General features: G+C 38.8%; 1 protein-coding gene across 1 annotated transcript in view; it reads right to left on the bottom strand.

Moving 5' to 3' along the window:
• Window positions 1–245: 245 nt before the first annotated feature.
• The window catches only part of LOC145985590 (uncharacterized), an 84,139-nt gene continuing 65,240 nt past the window's right edge, over window positions 246–19,144 (bottom strand). Inside the window, exon 11 of the mRNA XM_083119660.1 lies at window positions 246–369. Within this exon, the coding sequence (XP_082975786.1) occupies window positions 246–369 (124 nt within the window). The remainder of the gene's footprint in view (window positions 370–19,144) is intronic.

Here is a 19,144-nt window from a genome sequence, read left to right as displayed (position 1 = left end):
CACAGGTATGAATAAGTTTAAGAAGGGCCAGGAAAATTCAGTAATCAATATTGTTACAAGTTCAAATACTTCATTAAAAATATATATTCTTATTATAAAATTAAAATTACAGTCTTAGTTGTGTAATATTATTTATCATAGACCATGAAAAAGTACTAATTCTGTACTTCCAGGGAGAAAAAAACTATACACAAACACACTATTTATATTTAACAAATTATATTACACTGAAGATGACAAACGACTTACTCATCTTCTCCACTGAATATAGCTAATGACTGAACATATTTCTGCACTGCTTCTATGTAGTTCAGCAAGACATTTGGACCAACCTGGACAGTTTTTGTAAGGTTCTTAATATCACACTCCCTGTAAAGAAAAATACAAAAAATCTGTGTAAAGATGAAAGTGTCTACATCAACATTATGGGTCAATGAAGAGCATGCCAAGAACCTCCAACCCAAATCATCAAAATAGAACAACTAACACTAAAGTATGTTAAATTAGCTTCCATTTTATACGGCAATGTCTCAATTTCTTAGATACAGGTGAAGTACAACTGTCATATAAACAGCTGACTACCCATGTGTTGTAATGAAAGATTAAAAAAAGAAATTAAAACCAATTGTAGTATAGAGCAAATGGTACAACTGTACTGGCTTGCAGACAGTACAATGCTTGTCACCAAAAACAAACCATGTCATCGAACTGGCTACAGCCGCTGCCAAAAGCTTGTAGCATTGCTGTTGAAAAGGTCGACAGCCTCTGCATGTTACAGCTTATTCCCCTTGTTGTACTGTGGTAAAGCAGACGACATGAGCAATGGCATCTAAAGAACTAGCATAGACTGGCAAGAAATAAGTACACCAGCTCTCATTAAAATAAGTGAGAACAAATCTGATTTTGCCCTGCAAGTGAAGGAGCACCTTTACACATTTCGTATTTATTTGCAAATCAGTTGCAGTTCTGTGGAACTTCAAAATATCAGTACCAGGATCAGGGAAACATTTGGGAAATTTCAAATGGTAGGTATTTTCTTGAAAATGCAATTTTGATTCCACAAATGCAAAAACGATCATTTCAGAGAAAAATAGTGTGTAGAATTCAAACTGGTCATCTGTGTATCTGTTAGGAATTGTCTTTGCTGAAATAATATTTACCATTTATGAAAATTATGATCCTGAAAGAAAACAAAATAAAAACGCCCATTTTTTTTATAGACATGTTCATGTCAGACAATGCATTCAACAGCTGAAGTTTACACATGCACACACAAAGTTTCTTGTTCTTTAACCTTTAGCTGCCAGATCTCTTGTGAACCTGTATTCTTGTTCAAACCGGTGCATTTTCAAGTGTGAGCTTTTCAAACTTGCGACGAAGTATAAAGTCAACAACTAATTGTTGTAGACAGATGAAATTTGTTTTTTTCTTTCTTAAAGACCAGGTTTTGAGCGGAGGTAAAATTTATATATTGTGCTTCCCAATAATTAGTGTTAAACGAAGAAGAAAGTTGAATTTTTTTTTAAAAAATGGCATATAGCAATACCCTTATCCCCCCTCAATAGTCCGAAGTGAATGAAAAAATGTAGTATGTAGTGGTGGTACATTCCTATAACCGAGCAAAGTTTTCGTTGAAATCAGACTGATACTTCTTGAGTAAAAAAATAATAACATTATATAAAGCGGCAGTGTTGACAGCTTCGGGACAATGTCCGGACTTTCGCTTCTAGAATTGGCCCTATGGATGCTGTATGGACCAAATTTGGAGGGAAGCATGACAAAAGACCACTCTACAAGGATATGTAATGCATGTGCCGCAACTTTGCGAGAAAAAAACTGAAATTTTGTGTAATTACAGAAAAATTTTGAAATTTGGGCCTTTGCCCCTGCTTCCCTCCTGGACCCTTCAATTGTCGGATGTTACTTAAAATATTGCTTTTTACTGATTCTTACATTTAGAATTTAAATTGTTCAAAAAGATGCAGTGGTTCAGCAGTTATAGCCTTTTATCTTCAATTTATCCCATATTAACAAAAGGGAAACAAAGAGCTTTTTGAAATTGCACTTGTTAATAATAGTAGTAACAATCGATGTATTGTTTTGTAATTCTAGTATATAATACATTTATATGTAAACTAATGAACAAAAAAGACAACTGAAATACAGTGTATACTTTTCAAGAAATGGCACATTTATTGCTGCTAATTGTGCTAACATGTGTTCGGTCAAATTTCGACATGAATCCTTAATTGTCGGACGTTAAAATGTTGCTTTTTATTCATTCTTGCTTGAACATTTTTTTTAAAAAAAAAAAAAAAGATGCAGTAGTTTACAAGTTACACTTACACTTTTAGAAATCTATCCTTTAATATGGCAGTAACAAAGGGAAACAAAGGACCTTTTCAAACTTTGCTTGTTAATAGCAGTAACAATAGATGTATTGTTTTGTAATTCGAGTATGTCATATCTTCATATGTATACTAAAGGAAAAAAAGACAGAACTGAAATATTGTGTGTAGTTTTTTATAATTGTTGCCACGTGCTGCTGGTTGAAATATCGACCATCTGGTGTTAACCCATCCTCTTACCATTTAAATGCCACTTCAAAATCTGTAAAATACCATTTAATTTTCCTCTCCGCTCGCTGATTCTGCAGTGCTGAATTTAAATGTCAATTTCTCCTAATCTATTTACCATATCCACATGAAATTTTCTAGTAGTGTAAAACTAGATTATAGTAAATGGGAAAAGAAGTATAATGGAATTACAAGTTTAAGAAACATACATCGTAATGGTGTTTTGTGTGATATTCCTTGAAACATTCAGGCATAAGTAGTGCAACCTTGCACTTCTCACATTCCCATCTACTGCTGGACTTCTTGTGGGCTGAACAAACTTTACACTGCCTTGATGGGTTTTGTTTCACAGGATTTGGAGGGATCTGCGGAGGAAAATGAGCCCAGTTGGCACTCTGAAGTCTTTGAATCACTTGACGGGCATCCTCTTCGTGCATATTCAGGTAGTTCAAGTTCCTCAAACATTTGTTCCACCACTAACAGCCTGAACTCATTGTACTTCAGATTTTTCACATGTGTAATCTTTCTGTACATGACATAAGAATTATACAGTGTCAAGTCTAGCATGTAGAAAAATATCTTCTTGTAGGCCTTTAGGTAACGGTGCATAATTGGGAATGAGGCTAGTTGCTGGTCCATCTTGTCCACCCCACGCATACCCTTGTTGTTGGTTTTTCTGTCTACGTGTGTTAGTCATGTAAATATCACCATGCATTAGACAACATTGATACTGCTCTACGGTCCATCCACTTTATGACAATCATCTTGTGGCTGTACATTGCAGTTGCTTCACCTTTCTTTAGTTGTAGTTTTTTTTAATTCTTTAGGAATCTTTATCCTGTTGAGACGAACTGTACCCAAAACATTTGTATCTGCAGCTACCAATTTATCACACAGTGTTGGGGAGTTGTACCAGTTGTCTAGGTACAATGTGTAACCTTTGTGAAGCAAGGGTTCCATCAATTGAAGTACAATTATTTCATGCTCAGGTAATTTTTCTTGGGAGACTTTTTTACCTGTATATATTTGAAACTCACAGCAGTAACCACTGGAAGACTCGTATACTTTATATTTTATGCTGAATCTAGCTCTCTTGCTGGGGTTGTATTGCACAAACGAAAGCCTACCTCTGCATTTGACCAGACTCTCATCGATAGCAATGTCTTGTTCTGGAGTGTACATTTGATGAAATATATTATTTAGGTACTCCATGGGTTTCCTAATCTTTCCTAATTTATCTCCAGGGCGAATATCATCATTATTTGCAAAATGTAAAAAGTGCATAGTCAACAAATACCTTTTGTAAGGCATTACACTGGCAAAAAATGGTGTTTCAGTAATCTTTCTGGTGCTCCAGTAGCTTTGTAAACTTTCTTTCTTTACCTGCGACTGAAGAATTGTAACGAACCTGAGAGTTTAAGGTTTTATATTTGTAAGAAGTTAAGATTTTTAAAATGTTTGTTACTTCAAATAATGTGCAAGTTGTCACAGACAATTATAGTTAGATTGATACAGTTGTAGTTGGAACTTTTATATATGTTTATATAAATACGTCAAAATCTGTTCGTGTTGACGTCACTTTCTCATCTCAGCAGAGGAAGTGAACCAACCTGAATGTTTCTCACCTGACGACAGACTGAGATTGAAAAACAGATGAAGGTGAAGAATCAATAAGAACTTGGAAACTGAGGGAATTCAAGTATAGATTTTGGGTTTTTGAGTTTCTTCTTGCCGATAAGTTGAAAGTAAACAATTAATTATGTTCTTTGACTTTCGCTATATGTGAGGGAATTGCCCAACGTTAGTATTGAATGTTCTAGTGTTTTACTGGTAAGTGATTATGAAATATACGCGATTATAAAACTGCGTTTAAACTTTGAAAACAGTGTTGTGTTTCTTTTCTACCCAGCAAGCCCTGATGATTTGCAGATTCTCATGTTCCCGACTAAAGGAGTAGCGGACTAACTTTGTGATGACTGGTGTACAACCGGGGGGACGTTGCATACTTATTTTGGCACACCAACGTGGGGCTGAGTGCACAGTTATTTTGGTACAATCGTGGGAGCTCGAGTGCAAATTATTTTAGCAATTTAAACGTGATGCCCGATTTAGTGCATACTGAAAGTGTTCGTCCATAGAATTCACGAAGGTGATAGTCCTTGGAATTCACAAAGGTAAAAGTGTGATAGTGAAGGTATTAACTGGGAAGAGCCATAGACGGTGTTGTAGAATGGAGAAAGATGCAACAGGAATGAATCTGCGAAGCAGAGGCAGAACGACAATGGATGCAGAAACCAAGTTTGGATGCTGTGATGATCTTTGCAATGACAGGGAATTCTTCCAGTGTTGCCAATGTTTGCAGAGGTTTCATAGTAGTTGTGATGGGCAGGAAGTAACGTCGGTATCAAATAAAGAGATGCGATGCACATCATGCTTGTCAGCACCAGAAACAGAACCAGAAACGAGTGTTCCTACCAAACCCTCATCAGATCACTGGCTACTTGATTGGTTGATGAAAGATAAAGCAGAACGAAACCAGAAAGAAAAGGAGAAGGAGAAACAGCGTAAGAAAGAGATGGCTCAGATAGAGAAAGTTCGAAAAAAGGAGATGATGGAGTTTAAACTCATAGTTGAGTCTGTAGAAGAAAAGAGAAGGAAAGAGAAAGAGGAAGAAGAAGAAAAGATAAGGAAAGATAAAGAGGAAGAAGATGAAAAGAGAAGGAAAGAGAAAGAGGAGGAAGATGAAAGGAGAAAGAAGAAAAAAAAGAGGAAGGAAAGAGGAAGAGAGAAAGAGAAAAGAAGACTTAGATATTTTCCGTGCATTGATTGAAAACCAGGAAGAAAGGAGGATACAGGAAGATATAAAACTAAGGTCAGAGTTACAGGCTCTATTCTCTCAACACAAACTTGAACAGGTAGAGAGCATCAGAGGAGAGATAGAAAAGCTTAGTATTAAAGTCACTGAAAAGGTGGACGAAAGGGTAAAGGAAATTGTGGAAGAACAGCTAGAGTTCTTAACAGTTCGACAAGGACGGGTAGAGAAGGAACAGGAGCAATTGAAGAAGAATATGGAAACCTGTCTCGAAATTGTCCAGTCTGGAAGAGAATCTGAATGTGACCCTTCACATGGAGTTCAAGAATTAAAGAGTTCTGTAGAGTCTATTAATGTAGCCTTAAAAACCTTTGGTGAACGAACAGAACTCATGGACAATATAGTGCAAGAACAGAAAGTCGAAATACAGGCAGCTGCAGAAAGGTTAATTTTCTCCATGAGAAGGCTAAAAAGATGAAAGTGTCTCTTCGCCAAGAAATTCAGGAACAGACAGGTACAATTATAAGTAGGGTCAGTGAACTGCAGGAAAAGATCCATAATTTACAGATTCGACCAGTAACCTCTTCCGATATACTGCCTGATCCAATCCGAGGACTGAATCCAGAAGCTACTGCCTATGAACCTCCTGTTGTACTTCCAAACCCATTCTTCCCCGGTAATACCACAACTTCTGATAGATGCAAGAGGCCTAGAGAAAAGGATAGTAATGACGGGTTTTCTCCTCGACGCAGAACAGAGTTTAAGATGCCCAGAATGGCTGATATCGCGAACATTCCGAAATTTAAAGGCGATATCGAAGCTCAATCTGCCGAAAGAATCTGCGTGAATTGAATGTCAGTTTCGACTTAATGCAAGTGCCTGAGCACTAGAGATTGGAATTATTACCTCAGGTTTTCACCGGCAAGGCTGAGCATTGGTTAGCTGGTAATATGGACAACTTTGTGAATTATGCTGATTTCTGCGCACGCTTTAAGGATGAATTTGCATCAGAAAAGGCAAAACAAAGACAACTAGCGGCTGTGAGGAACCGAAGATATTCTCGCCTGGTCCACGACAACTTAGAAAGTTTTGGCTGGAGTGTCTACGCAGCGTATAGAAACCTGGCTGACAATTTTAATGAGAGTGAAGTACTTAATTTGATCATTGGACAGTTGCCGTATCGCATTCGGAATCTTTGTCTGGCGCACGCTGCACGAAGTGTGGATGAATTGACACATTTCTTAAAGGACTTTTATATTTATGATGACCCTGATGCCTGGAAGAATAAAGAAGACTAAGAATAAAGATGCTGCAGGCAATAAAAGTTTTAAGATCCGGAATATCCAGACGGATTCAGAGAGTCGAGGAGGAAACTTCTCACGACCTCGAAGATTCAACAGAGGATCAGGCAGGAGAGGTTTCAACCAAGATCAAAACCAAAGACAAAGAAATTTCTACAGGGTGGGCCTCCCCGATGGTGCGGTGGTAGCGTCATTGCCTTGTAATCAAGGGGTCCCGGGTTCGAACACGGTGGAGGAACATAGTGGTTCGGATCCCACTTTAAACTGTAGGTCCAGTCACGATTAGCCTTACTGTGCATAAAGTGGACTTAAAACACCAAATCAATCAATTTCTACAGGCCTCGTCCAGAACAAAGCTCTCCAGGCAGATGGCGTTACGAAGAACGACGTAGCTGTAGTCCGCCTAGACAGTACTCTCCACGACGTAGAGGTGACAATTGTGGTTCTTTCCCCCCAAGACATGACATTGCCTCAGAGCAGGAGGAAGCAGTGGAGACTACTAGAGAGTTTCTGCACAACCAGTGATCTCAATCATGTCAAACAAACGTCGACCTTTTCTATGTGCCTCCTCTTCGTTTAGGCAAGTGAACTCGCAGGGACGTAAAATACAAGAATAATATGTAAATTCTTATTGCTGACCGAAAATGTATTTTCTGGCAATCAAGTGCAAAAGGCTCCGAATACAAAACTGGTATAGATTTTCCGGAAGACTCAAGAAGAGTGTGTTAGTTGGTAGACAAGTAGAACTGGAAATCGGTGGTCTGAATTTTAGCACCAAAGTATTCAATTAAGAAGGTTTTGGTTCCGACTTCCTCTGGCGTATGCTTTTTCTAAAAACTGCACCAGGCAGAAATAAGTATTAAGAAAAATGCAGTTGATGTGTTGTTTGTTACCACTCCTGATCAAATGAAGGAGGATTTTCCAGATATATATTTAGTGCGGTACATCTGAAAGGTCCAAGATGAGGATAGACTCGGGATGTATAAATCCGTAGACCTCTCAGAGAAGGTTCATATAGTAAATATTTGGATTGATTCCTATAAGCAGGAGTTATTATATTGCTGGTGTGGAATTTAAAGGCATTATTCTAGAAGCCCAGAAGCAAGAAGAGTGTTGAGTTTGAAGTGCTATAGGAAAGTACTGATTCAGTTCACCACTTATCGAACCCTATACCGTTTTCTACAAAGTCTTTCTGGAGAAGAAACTAGATATATTGAAGCCTGCTGTTCTATTAAACCATCATGGAATAAATCGTCGCCTGAATTCACTGTTTATTGGCTGATTAACTATCCTGGATTGTATTCTGTTTTGGATACTACAAACTACGTTCCTTCTGAGTTGTTGTCGAATGAAGAGAAGCATTGGTTGGAGAAGTTGACTTAGTGTCAAGATAATTTCTGTATTTAAAGTTTCATTGTGTACTCAAATTTTTTTCAGAACTTGTAAATTACAATTTATTCAAAAATTTTCCCCGGACGAGGGGCAATTGTAACGAACCTGAGAGTTTAAGGTTTTATATTTGTAAGAAGTTAAGATTTTTAAAATGTTTGTTACTTCAAATAATGTGCAAATTGTCACAGACAATTATAGTTAGATTGATACAGTTGTAGTTGGAACTTTTATATATGTTTATATAAATACGTCAAAATCTGTTCGTGTTGACGTCACTTTCTCATCTCAGCAGAGGAAGTGAACCAACCTGAATGTTTCTCACCTGACGACAGACTGAGATTGAAAAACAGGTGAAGGTGAAGAATCAATAAGAACTTGGAAACGGAGGGAATTCAAGAATAGATTTTGGGTTTCCGAGTTTCTTCTTGCCGATAAGTTGAAAGTAAGCAATTAATTACGTTCTTTGACTTTCGCTATATGTGAGGGAATTGCCCAACGTTAGTATTGAATGTTCTAGTGTTTTACTGGTAAGCGATTATGAAATATACGCGATTATAAAACTGCATTTTAACTTTGAAAACAGTGTTGTGTTTCTTTTCTACCCAGCAAGCCCTGATGATTTGCAGATTCTCATGTTCCCGACTAAAGGAGTAGCGGACTAACTTTGTGATGACTGGTGTACAACCGGGGGGACGTTGCAGAATACACAAACAAAAAAATGCCTTTATCTCATCGGGAGTTGTTGGAAACCATTTTGCATCAATACTATTTGATTGAGCCTCACCATTTTCATCAAAATGTATATTGTTGTTGGCATAAGAGTTTGTCTCAGAGCAAACACTTTCCCAAAAATAGTCTTTGATGAATTGTTTTAGCACCTCACATGCTGAAGGAGAAGCCCCTAAGGATCGCAAAACAACACTATTTACATCAGGCGTACCTGTAAATGGTATTTTCTTTGGTGCATCGTTCGGTGTACAAGTTTCTGACAATTTCTATTCATTTTCTTTCTGTTTCTTGGCAACAGGTGTCACACTGGCCTCACTTTCACCCTCTCCACTTTCACTGAAACTGGAAGACTGTGGACACACTCATCATCACTAAATAAATCCAAGTTTTCCTCTTCATCACTGTCAAAAAGCAAGTTTTCAATAGCCGCATCAGGAACCAGTCTCTTATTAGCCATGATTGCAACGAAGACAAAACACGGTTTGTTTATATGAAAAAAATAATTTGCCTCAACCACATGCAGCGGTATGAAAAATTTAGCAGGACATTTTCCAAAGCTTAAGACACAATTGGACTGCATACTGGTGCCATCTGTTGTGGAAAACATGAATTACAAGCACGAACTTCACAACCCGTTGGAACGACGGCTAGGTAAGGCAGGCGTGTGTCAGCTCAGGCCATCGATTTAACAACTAGGTAAGCAGATGGGTTAAGGGGTTCATATGTAGCGGTCGAAATATCGACTGTCCAGCCACTAAATGTTAACCTTGTAAAATTTGCCAAAATACTAATTTGACAAAAAAAATGGGATTTTTCATTATTTTGTTGAATTTTTCCATATGTCTAAAGAAATAAGCAAACTTGCTTGGAAACATCCAATTTTATGAAGTTTTGAATCCAAAAAATTCTCTCTAGGATGAAGACAAAAAATTCAAAAATATAGGGGTCAGTTTCTAAGTAGTTTTTCACCTACCTTTGAAAATTGATACAGCGATATGTGCATCAACAAGACCAAAATCTAAAATTGGTAAATGTGGAGAAACAAACTACACTTTATTAACCCCTCCACCTTGGGTAGTGAAGACCAGAAAACTGAGCTAAAGTGGCACCAAATTTTTGGTTTGTACCATTGTTTGAATTATTTGTGGTATAGCATTTACTCCTTTTTAACTGAACAAATTATTTTAATTAGCAAAAGATTTATAACACATATTGAGGGTGATTCAAATCAAAAGTTCAGTACCATGCGGCAACTCAGTTATCAATGCAGATAGTGAAAAATGGAAGGGTAAAAATTGTTGGAAATATGTAGTTTTCAATCTAATGTTTTTGAATTTTCAACATAGAATCAATCCACTGTTAAAGCTGTACACTGGTATGAGCCTCAACGTGAAAGGAAAATGTATTGTTGCCATACGCTTTTTATTTAGAGGGAGCATTTATGTTACAGCACAACCATACTGTATTAGGGAGAAAAACTACAGAGATTGGGAATAAAGAGGCATGGAGCTCTATATCCACACTCCTATATGCGTTCACGATATGGTGTAATGCACAAAGATTGTGCCATTGCAAGTTCCAAATTCAATTCCTTTTCTGGGCATTCCTTTGCGAGTCTCCATCAATTCATTATTGCAATTAAGAAGGAAAGTGATGTAAAACAAGAAAAAATACAATACACTACTATTTATTAATTTCGTATGTGGTACAGTCAAAAATAAACCAAACTTTTGTGCTAACATTTGTAACATAAAATGAAAGCTTTTACAAAACATCACATTCAAAGAAAGTAATAGCATTCTCCTGTGAATATACATACTACTTTTCAAAAACAGTTCAGCAGGCCATTTTTGGTGAACTCATATGGAGTGCATGCCATGGTTGTTTGATTTCTTCTACCAAGTTGAACCAATACCCCTTGATCATGTTTTTCAGTTTGGGATTCAGGTAATGTCTGTGGAGGCAGTGGAAGGAGAGCTGTGCTTGGTGAGGTATATTTGTTAGTTTTTAAGTCCACTTTATGCAGATAGGCTGTATATTTGTTAGTTTTTAAGTCCACTTTATGCAGATAGGCTAATCATAACTGAACTAGGGATGGCCAAACGGATCCGGATCCGAAAAATCCGGATCCAAAAGTTACGGATCTGGATCCGGATCCGAAAATTCCGGATCCGGATCTGAAAGTTTCGGATCTGGATCCCAGGGTTCCGGATCCGGGTCCAAAAGTTTCGGATCTGGATCTGGATCCGGATCCGGATCCGAGAGTTTCGTATCTCAATCCCATTATAATATTACCACACCTTAGTCCTACAAGAATTCTTTTCAAGTGTTGTTCCTAAAATACTTTGCTACGCATCGGCTAACACACTCGTGCACAAATGTCCGAAGTGATTTTGTAAATGCCATTGAAACGAATATGTATTCATTCGAATGTATTGGAAATGTAAAAACACATAAATGTGAGACATTCCATTCCAGGATGAAACCTTTAACACATATAACAAGATAGAAATGTTATACAAAAATTATACAATTGTTCTACAGTTACAGTTTTACAAATTAAAATAAAACATTATAATATATGCAGTGTTAAATAATTACAAAGTGTAAGACTAACAAGGGAGGTTATCTAAAGGTCCCCCTCCGATTTCCATGAAACTTGGCAGTATAGTGGGGCCCAAAGGAAGAATTAGGTGTTTTTTTTGTTTCAGCTAAAAAACGGTTTTAGGGGGCAAAACCCCCTCAAATGTCAAGATGAGGACAAATTGAAGTGAGGATCTGACCCCTGTGTCTTTCCGATTTCCATGAAACTTGGCAGGTGTATAGTGGGGCCCAATGGAAGAAATACGTGTTTTTTTGTTTCAGATAAAAAACGGTTTTAGGGGGCAAAACTCCCTCAAATGTCAAGATGAGGACAAATTGAAGTGAGGATCTGACCCCTGTGTCCCTCCCATTTCCATAAAACTTGGCAGGTGTATAGTGGGGCCCAATGGAAGAAATAAGTGTTTTTTTGTTTCAGCTAAAAAACTGTTTTAGGGGGCAAAACCCCCTCAAATGTCAAGATGAGGACAAATTGAAGTGAGGATCTGACCCCTGTGTCCCCCTCCGATTTCCATGATATTTGGTAGGTGTGTGTATAAACGGGCCCAAATGAAGAAATACGTGTTTTTTTGTTTCGGCTAAAAAACGATTTTAGGGGGCAACCCCCCCTCAAATGTCAATATGAGGACAAATTTAAGTGGGCATTTGATTTATGTTTCCCCCTCCGATTTCCATGAAACTTGGCAGGTGTATAGTGGGGCCCAAAGGAAGAAATACATGTTTTTTTTTTTGTTTCAGCTAAAAAACGGTTTTACAGGGCGAAACCCACTGAATTGTCAAGATGAGGACAAATTGAAGTGGGGATCTGACCCCTGTGTCCCCATCAGATTTCCATGAAACTTGGCAGGTGTGTGTATAAACGGGCCCAAATGAAGAAATACGTGTTTTTTTGTTTCGGCAAAAAATTTGTTCTAGGGGGCAACCTCCTCTCAAATGTCAAGATGAGGACAAATGGAAGTGGGGATCTGACCCCTGTGTTCCCCTCCGATTTCCATGAAACTTGGCAGGTGTATAGAGGGGCCCGAAGGAAGAATTACGTGTTTTTTTGTTTGAGCTAAAAACTGTTTCAGGGGGCAAAATCCCCTCCAATGTCAAGATGAGGACAAATTGAAGTAAGGATCTGACCCCTGTGTCCCCCTCCGATTCCCATGAAATTTGACAGGTGTATAGAGGCCCTATGCCCCCTGTTTCTTCCTATGCCATATTTACGTGGTTTCGGGGTCAGATCCCCACTTCAATTTCTCCTCATCTTGACATTTGAGGGGGTGGGGGCTCTATACACCTGCCAAGTTTCATGGAAATCGGAGGGGGAGACTTAGACCTCCCTAGTAAGTGTATTAATTAATTACAAATCGCGCACGCGCGCACACACACTATATATATATATATGAGTATGTATATTATATATATATGTATATTAGCAGGTAACAATATGTTATAAGCATATTCTTACTTTCCAAAGAAGCGCATGTGGGATGGCAAAACGGATCCGGATCCGAAAATTCCGGATCCGGATCCGAAAGTACCTGATCCGGATCCGAAAGTACCTGATCCGGATCTGAAAGTACCGGATCCGAAAGTTCTGGATCCGGATCCGAATCTGAAAATTCCGGATCCGCAGATCCGGATCCGAAAAATTTTAGGATCCGGAACCAACCGGATCCGGATCTGGCCATCCCTAAACTGAACCTACAGCTTAAAATGGAGTCCAAACCACCATGTATCAAACCCAGGACCTGTTGATTACAAGCCAACAATGTTACCACTATGCCATCAGGGAGGCTGGTGAGATGTATTTAATCACCAAGAAAGACTGCTGTACCTGAGCATTATCATGATGGAGAATCCAGTTGTTCTCCTGCTACAGATGAGACCTGTTTCCTCTCACTGCATCAGGCAAAGTATGCCTCCTTATTAACCGCTCAACCCTTGGGAATGAATTCTTCTTCTTCTTCCTCTTTCCCCTTTTGCCTCAAAGCGTCGGGATTGCCTCTTATCCACTACTTCCATCTCTCCCGTTCCTTTGCCATCCTCTTCAATTCCCTTATTCCATTTCCTTTCTTTTGTCCTATTTCTTCTATTCCTTTTTTGAATGTCTTCTGGGGTCTACCTCTTGTTCTCCTTCCCTCTGTTCTAGCTTCCATAAATTGTTTTTCTTTTCTATCTTCGTCCATTCTTACCACATGTCCGAACCATTTTAATTGTCTTTGTGTCAGTTTTTCTTCTATTGGCTTCTGATTTAACTCTTCTTGGGATTCTTTCATTGCGTACTCTATCTATTCTCGTCTTACCAACTATTCTACGGAAGCATTTCATCTCAACTGTCGTTATTTGTCTTACTTCTTTTCCTCTTACTGGCCAGCTTTCATTTCCGTATAATAGAATTGGTTCTACTACTAACTTATACCCTTATACCGGGTGGCGCACGAAAAACCGAACCCCACCACGAGCATACAAACAACAAATGAAAAACCAGCCCGTGTACAAGCTGTTTATTTTCTCCCACCCATTGTTACCTATTGTTCCGAAGCTGTTGCAACCCTGTATACTTTATTGTTGTCAGTACGAAAGCCATGAAGACTTGGTTCAGACGTGTGTAGGTGAGATGTATTCTCTTCAACAAAGAATCGCAATAGGGGAGGCGTACGTGTCTACCGGGTCATTTAAGGAAAAGCAGGATATGTTTGCAAATAAGTTTCCTGGCACTTCCATACCAGCAAAGAGAGGTATACATGATTTGGTGAAAACGTGGCGTACTACAGGGTCAGTTGCAAACGCAAAAAAGAATCGAGCCCCATCCGTTCGTACACCTGCTGTGATTGCAGATATTCAAGCACAAATGATCCAAAGTCCTAAGAAGTCTACACGCAAATTGTCGCAACAGGCGAATGTTTGGCGTAGGTCTTGGCAACGTGTTTTACACGATATAGGGTTGAAGCCCTACAAAGTGACATGTGTCCAAGAACTGAAGGAGGAAGACAAGGAAAAATGTGTGAAGTACCGTACATGGCTACTTGAAACAATTGTGAGTGGATTGTTATCCCCTGCTGTATTTCATGAGTGATGAAGCCTGGTTCCATCTGACAGGACACGTAAACTCCCAGAACACGAGATACTGGTCAACAAACAATCCCCATGCGATTCATGAGGAACCTCTTCACTATAGAAAAATCGGAGTGTGGTATGCTGTGTCTGCAAGTCGGATTGTGGGTCCCATATTTTTTGAAACAACAGTAAATACTGATTAGTATATGGGAATCTTTGAGGAATTTTATGCAAAGTTTACCCCCCATGAATGCTTATATGCTTTCTTTTAACAGGATGGGGCGATCTGTCACACTTCACGCGAGTCAATCTCACGAATCCATGAAAGATTCACAAAAGAAAGGACTGTCAGCAAAGAATTGTGGCTGCCGCGTTCACCGGACTTAATCCCTTGTGACTTTTATCTGAGGGGAAATCTGAAGGGAAAAGTGTACACAAATAATCCAAGGACATTAGAAGACTTGAAGGACAATATTCGTAACGAAATTTTGAGAATTGATGCCGCGAAGTTGGCCAGAGTGTATGATAACATTGTTAAGGCGTGCACAACAGTGCATTGAAGCACAAGGCGGTCATTTTCAGCACCTACTGTAAAAGACAAGATCGTTTCAGTAAGTAAAGACCTTTGCATTAGCTTCTTTCTTATTCTTTTAAAAAGTGCAGACCTTTGCATTTCTTATTTGTTTTATTTATTTTATTTCTTGTTTGTATCTGCTCATGGCAGGGTTCGGTTTTTCGTGCGCCACCTGTTAGTTTAGTTTTGATGTTTATTTCCCTTTCTCCAAAAATGGTCTGGCTTAGTTGGTAGTATATTCATTGTTAGATTTCCTTACTCTATTCATCACTTCCTCTTCTATTCTTCCTGTCTGGTTTATGATATGTTCCGCAACACTCCACCCTTACCGGGCCGCTTCTGGCAGGAAAAACCCAAATAAACAACTAAATAGGCTCGTTAGTCCTGGGTTCCCATCCCGTTCCTCACCAGAGCGCTCGGAACCAAAGAATCAATCACAGGCAAGAACTTACTGAATTAATGTTGCAGGGTGATTGCAGAAACTCGCAGAAATGGGCTTTATACATTTATTTACAATTTAACAAAACAAGGCTCGGATTCTTCCAATAATTCTCTAATTTACATTATTTACATTCCTCTAACTTGAGTCCCACGGCAGAACTGCCAAGTGGAAGCTAAGCATCGGCAGAACTGCCTCGGGATGCTTTTTCTCATGGGAGGCCACTGGAGCCCGAAGATCGCTCTCCCTTCTGCTATCCAGTTCCTAAACACACTCTCTCCTGTCCTCTGCCAGAGGCTATATTTATACTCCCTCCCTCGTCACATGGGGGAGGGCTGAAAGTTCAAACCTTATTGGCTCTTTTAAACTACACAGAACCATGGAAGAAACCCAAGCATACAGAGTTATACACAAAACATCACTTCCTCTTCTATTCTTCCTGTCTGGTTTATGATTGTTCCCAGGTACTCGTATCTTCCTGTCTGCTTCCGTTCTATTCCATCGCATATTATGTGTATTCTTTCAATTACCTCTTCCTATTTGCATTTACAGTCATTATTTTAGCCTTTAGCACTTCTGCCCATTCTGTAACCGCCTCTTGTAGCTTGTTCTCTGTATCTGCTATTAGTATTATGTCATCTGCATATACTAATGCTTGGCAATGTATCAGTCTCATATTCCAATTACCCACTTTTGTTCTTGCTGTTCTTCTTTTGCATATCTTTAGAACTTCATCCATAAATACTATAAAGAGTAGCGGGCTCAAACTATCTCCCTGTTTCACTCCTTTCTCCAACTTAAATGTGTCTGACATCTTACTATTCCTTCTACTCTTTTATATGTAGATTTTATTACTCGAATGAGTTTTCCTGGAATTTTTCTTTTCTCTAATATTGCCCATATTTCTTCTCTGTGTACAGAGTCAAAAGCAGCCTTTAGATCTAAAAATGCTACGTTCATCTTTTTTCCTTTTTCTAAGTATTTATCACATAATGTTCGGATGGAATATATGTGATCTTGTGTTTGTGTCCCAGAACGAAAAGCAGCCTGTTCTTCTTCCATATCCTTTTCTATCTCTTTTCTTAGCCTTACTTCAAATATTCTTGAGTACACCTTAAGTGCCACAGTGGATAGACATATTGCACGATAGTTCTCACAGTTGGTTGAGTCTCCTTTCTTATACAGTGGTATAATAATGTTCTTTTCCCATTCTACTGGTATTTTTTCCTCTCTCTATTTCTTCTGATACAGCTTAGTCATTGCCTCCAAGAGTGTATTTCCTCCATATTTTATATATTCTGGAGCTATTTCATCTATTACTGCTGCCTTTCCATTTCTTACTCTTTTCACTGCTTCATAAACTTCTCCTATTTCAATTTCCTTTACTAGCTCTCCTATCTCATTCTCATCCTCTTCCTTATCCTGCTCTTGTATTCTTCTACTCCTTCCTGTTTTTTTGTCTATTATGTTTTCCAATCCTCCCATCTGCTGTTCCTTGCATTCTTCCTTTTCAAATTTTCTTTCTATGTCTTCAACACATTTTCAATTTGAGTTTCCAGAATATTTGCTTTGTTTCTTACACTTCTTCCACCTTTTTCTCTTATTCCTTTTATTATGCACCAAAATCCTTTCTTATTCTCTTTGTATTGTGATTCCACTTCTTCTCCAAATTCTTCCCATGTTTTCCTCTTTGCTTCTCTCACTATTCTTTTAGCGGTGTTTCTTTTTTCTAAATAATCTAATGGGTCTTCATCTCTTCTTATAATGATATATTTTTTCCATGCTTTTTTCTTCTCCTGTACTGCCTTTTTCACCTCTTCATTCCACCATCTGGTTCCTTTCCTTCCTGTATTTACTCTTGTCTTCCCACATACCTCTATATCTTCATCTTTAAATGTTTCTTTGGTTTAGTTATTCTCCTACTTCAAATGTTACTTGATGTATTGTTTTATGTTTGCAGAAAGAGTTTCCTATCAGCATTGCGTTCTCTATGCAAAAATCTATCATTCTCTGTCCATTTCCGTTTTTAATAATTTCTCCTCCATACTTTCCTAGTGTTCCGAATCCACTCAAGTGATCATTTCCCACTCTTCCATTTAAGTCACCAATAATTATAACTTTTCTCCCTCCTCTGTCTGCTTTTTCCACTTTTGATTGTAATTCTGTGTAGAATTCTTCCTTGTCTCTCACATTAGCATCTTCGGTTGGTGCATATACTTGAATCAGTGTAATCTTTTCTTCTAGTCTATATCTAGAGTTATTATTCTAGAATTTACTGGATCCCAGCTGATTACCCTTCTGTCACTATAATTCCTACGCACTATTTTGCTGTTTCCAACTGGTACTCCTGAATATCTCAATACATTTCCTCCTTCAAGCATTTTTTCCCCATTTCCTTTCCTCTTTACTTCGCTTATTCCAAGTATTTTCATTTTGTATCTTTCCAGGTTCCGATTCTAGTTTCCTTATTCTTGCGCTGTAGTCTTTGTGAGATCTGTCTGGGGTTTCCGAGGCATTCACTTCTTCTCTGAATCATCTACCCCTATGCGGGTGATTAGCCCAGCAAAAGGGGGCCTTTTGGTTGTTTAGTCCTTTCAGCCTCAAGGCCATGGCTGGTTTTCTGTCGAGGTTTTCTCCCATAGTCTTCAGAGGATCCCTCCTCGTGACTAGGCAGTGGTTTTCCCAATTTTAACTACTTGGGAATGTAGTGCCCCTTCTGCCATCTGCGCCGTACCGAAGGACTCCTTCTCCACCGCATCTGCAGTTACCCTGGTTAGGGGCCCTTACGAGGTGCTACCATCCGGAGCCTGATGGACAAGGTTTTTTAGAGAGGTGTTACTCCTCTAGGTTTTCCGCCGTTGAGATGACCATCCATCTTCTTCCATCTTTGGAACCGTTAACCAGCTCGGGGTCCCGTGGGTGCCACTCTATGTACTTACTAATAGTAAGCCCCCCCCCCCCATAAACACAAGAAATTTCCCAGACACATCCAGAAAAAGTAAATTCCCGGGGGGAATGAATTCAAAATGTACCAATTCCTGGACATTGAAAAACACTGAGCATATATTCTTTATCTATTAGCATCAAATTGGGTTTGATGTGTTTTGCCAGATGATTTTCATTTTGATGATTCTCACATCCACACACTGTAGCATGATATTCCTTGTCCACCCTGCAAATGAGTTTCTCACTAACCAGCAGTGCATCTTCAAATCATTATGGGGAATTGCATGTATGAAACGATGCAAGATGCACAAGTTTGTCAAATTATCCATCGACTGTTTGTGGTCTTGTCTGATTTCTGTAGCAACTCGGGTGATCATTTCTAACTGCCTTGGGTAACTTTGGTTTACATTTTCAGGCTCTGCAACGATGTGGATCGTCGCACATGAGCACGTGGCCATCTTTGATTTGCTTGTGCCACTTGTAGGCTTGGGCCCATAACATTGCTTCCTCTCCTTATCCTTCACGTAACAAGGTGTATGTCAAAGTAATCATCTTTATCAATTTAACTCAGAATTTAATGTTCACCCACTGCTCTTTCTGCACCATCATCCCAACCTGACATGGTCTCAACAGTTCCACACACTGCCACCGTAGATCTTACCACAGTGGCTAAATTTCATAAAAGCAAAATTCCAGGACATTCTCAGGTTTTCCAGACCAAAGTCACTA

Source organism: Lepisma saccharinum, chromosome 3 (genome assembly GCF_977018435.1).
Source record: "Lepisma saccharinum chromosome 3, izLepSacc3.1, whole genome shotgun sequence".
Taxonomy (NCBI): Eukaryota; Metazoa; Arthropoda; class Insecta; order Zygentoma; family Lepismatidae; genus Lepisma; species Lepisma saccharinum.
This window is presented reverse-complemented; position numbering and strand designations above follow the sequence as displayed.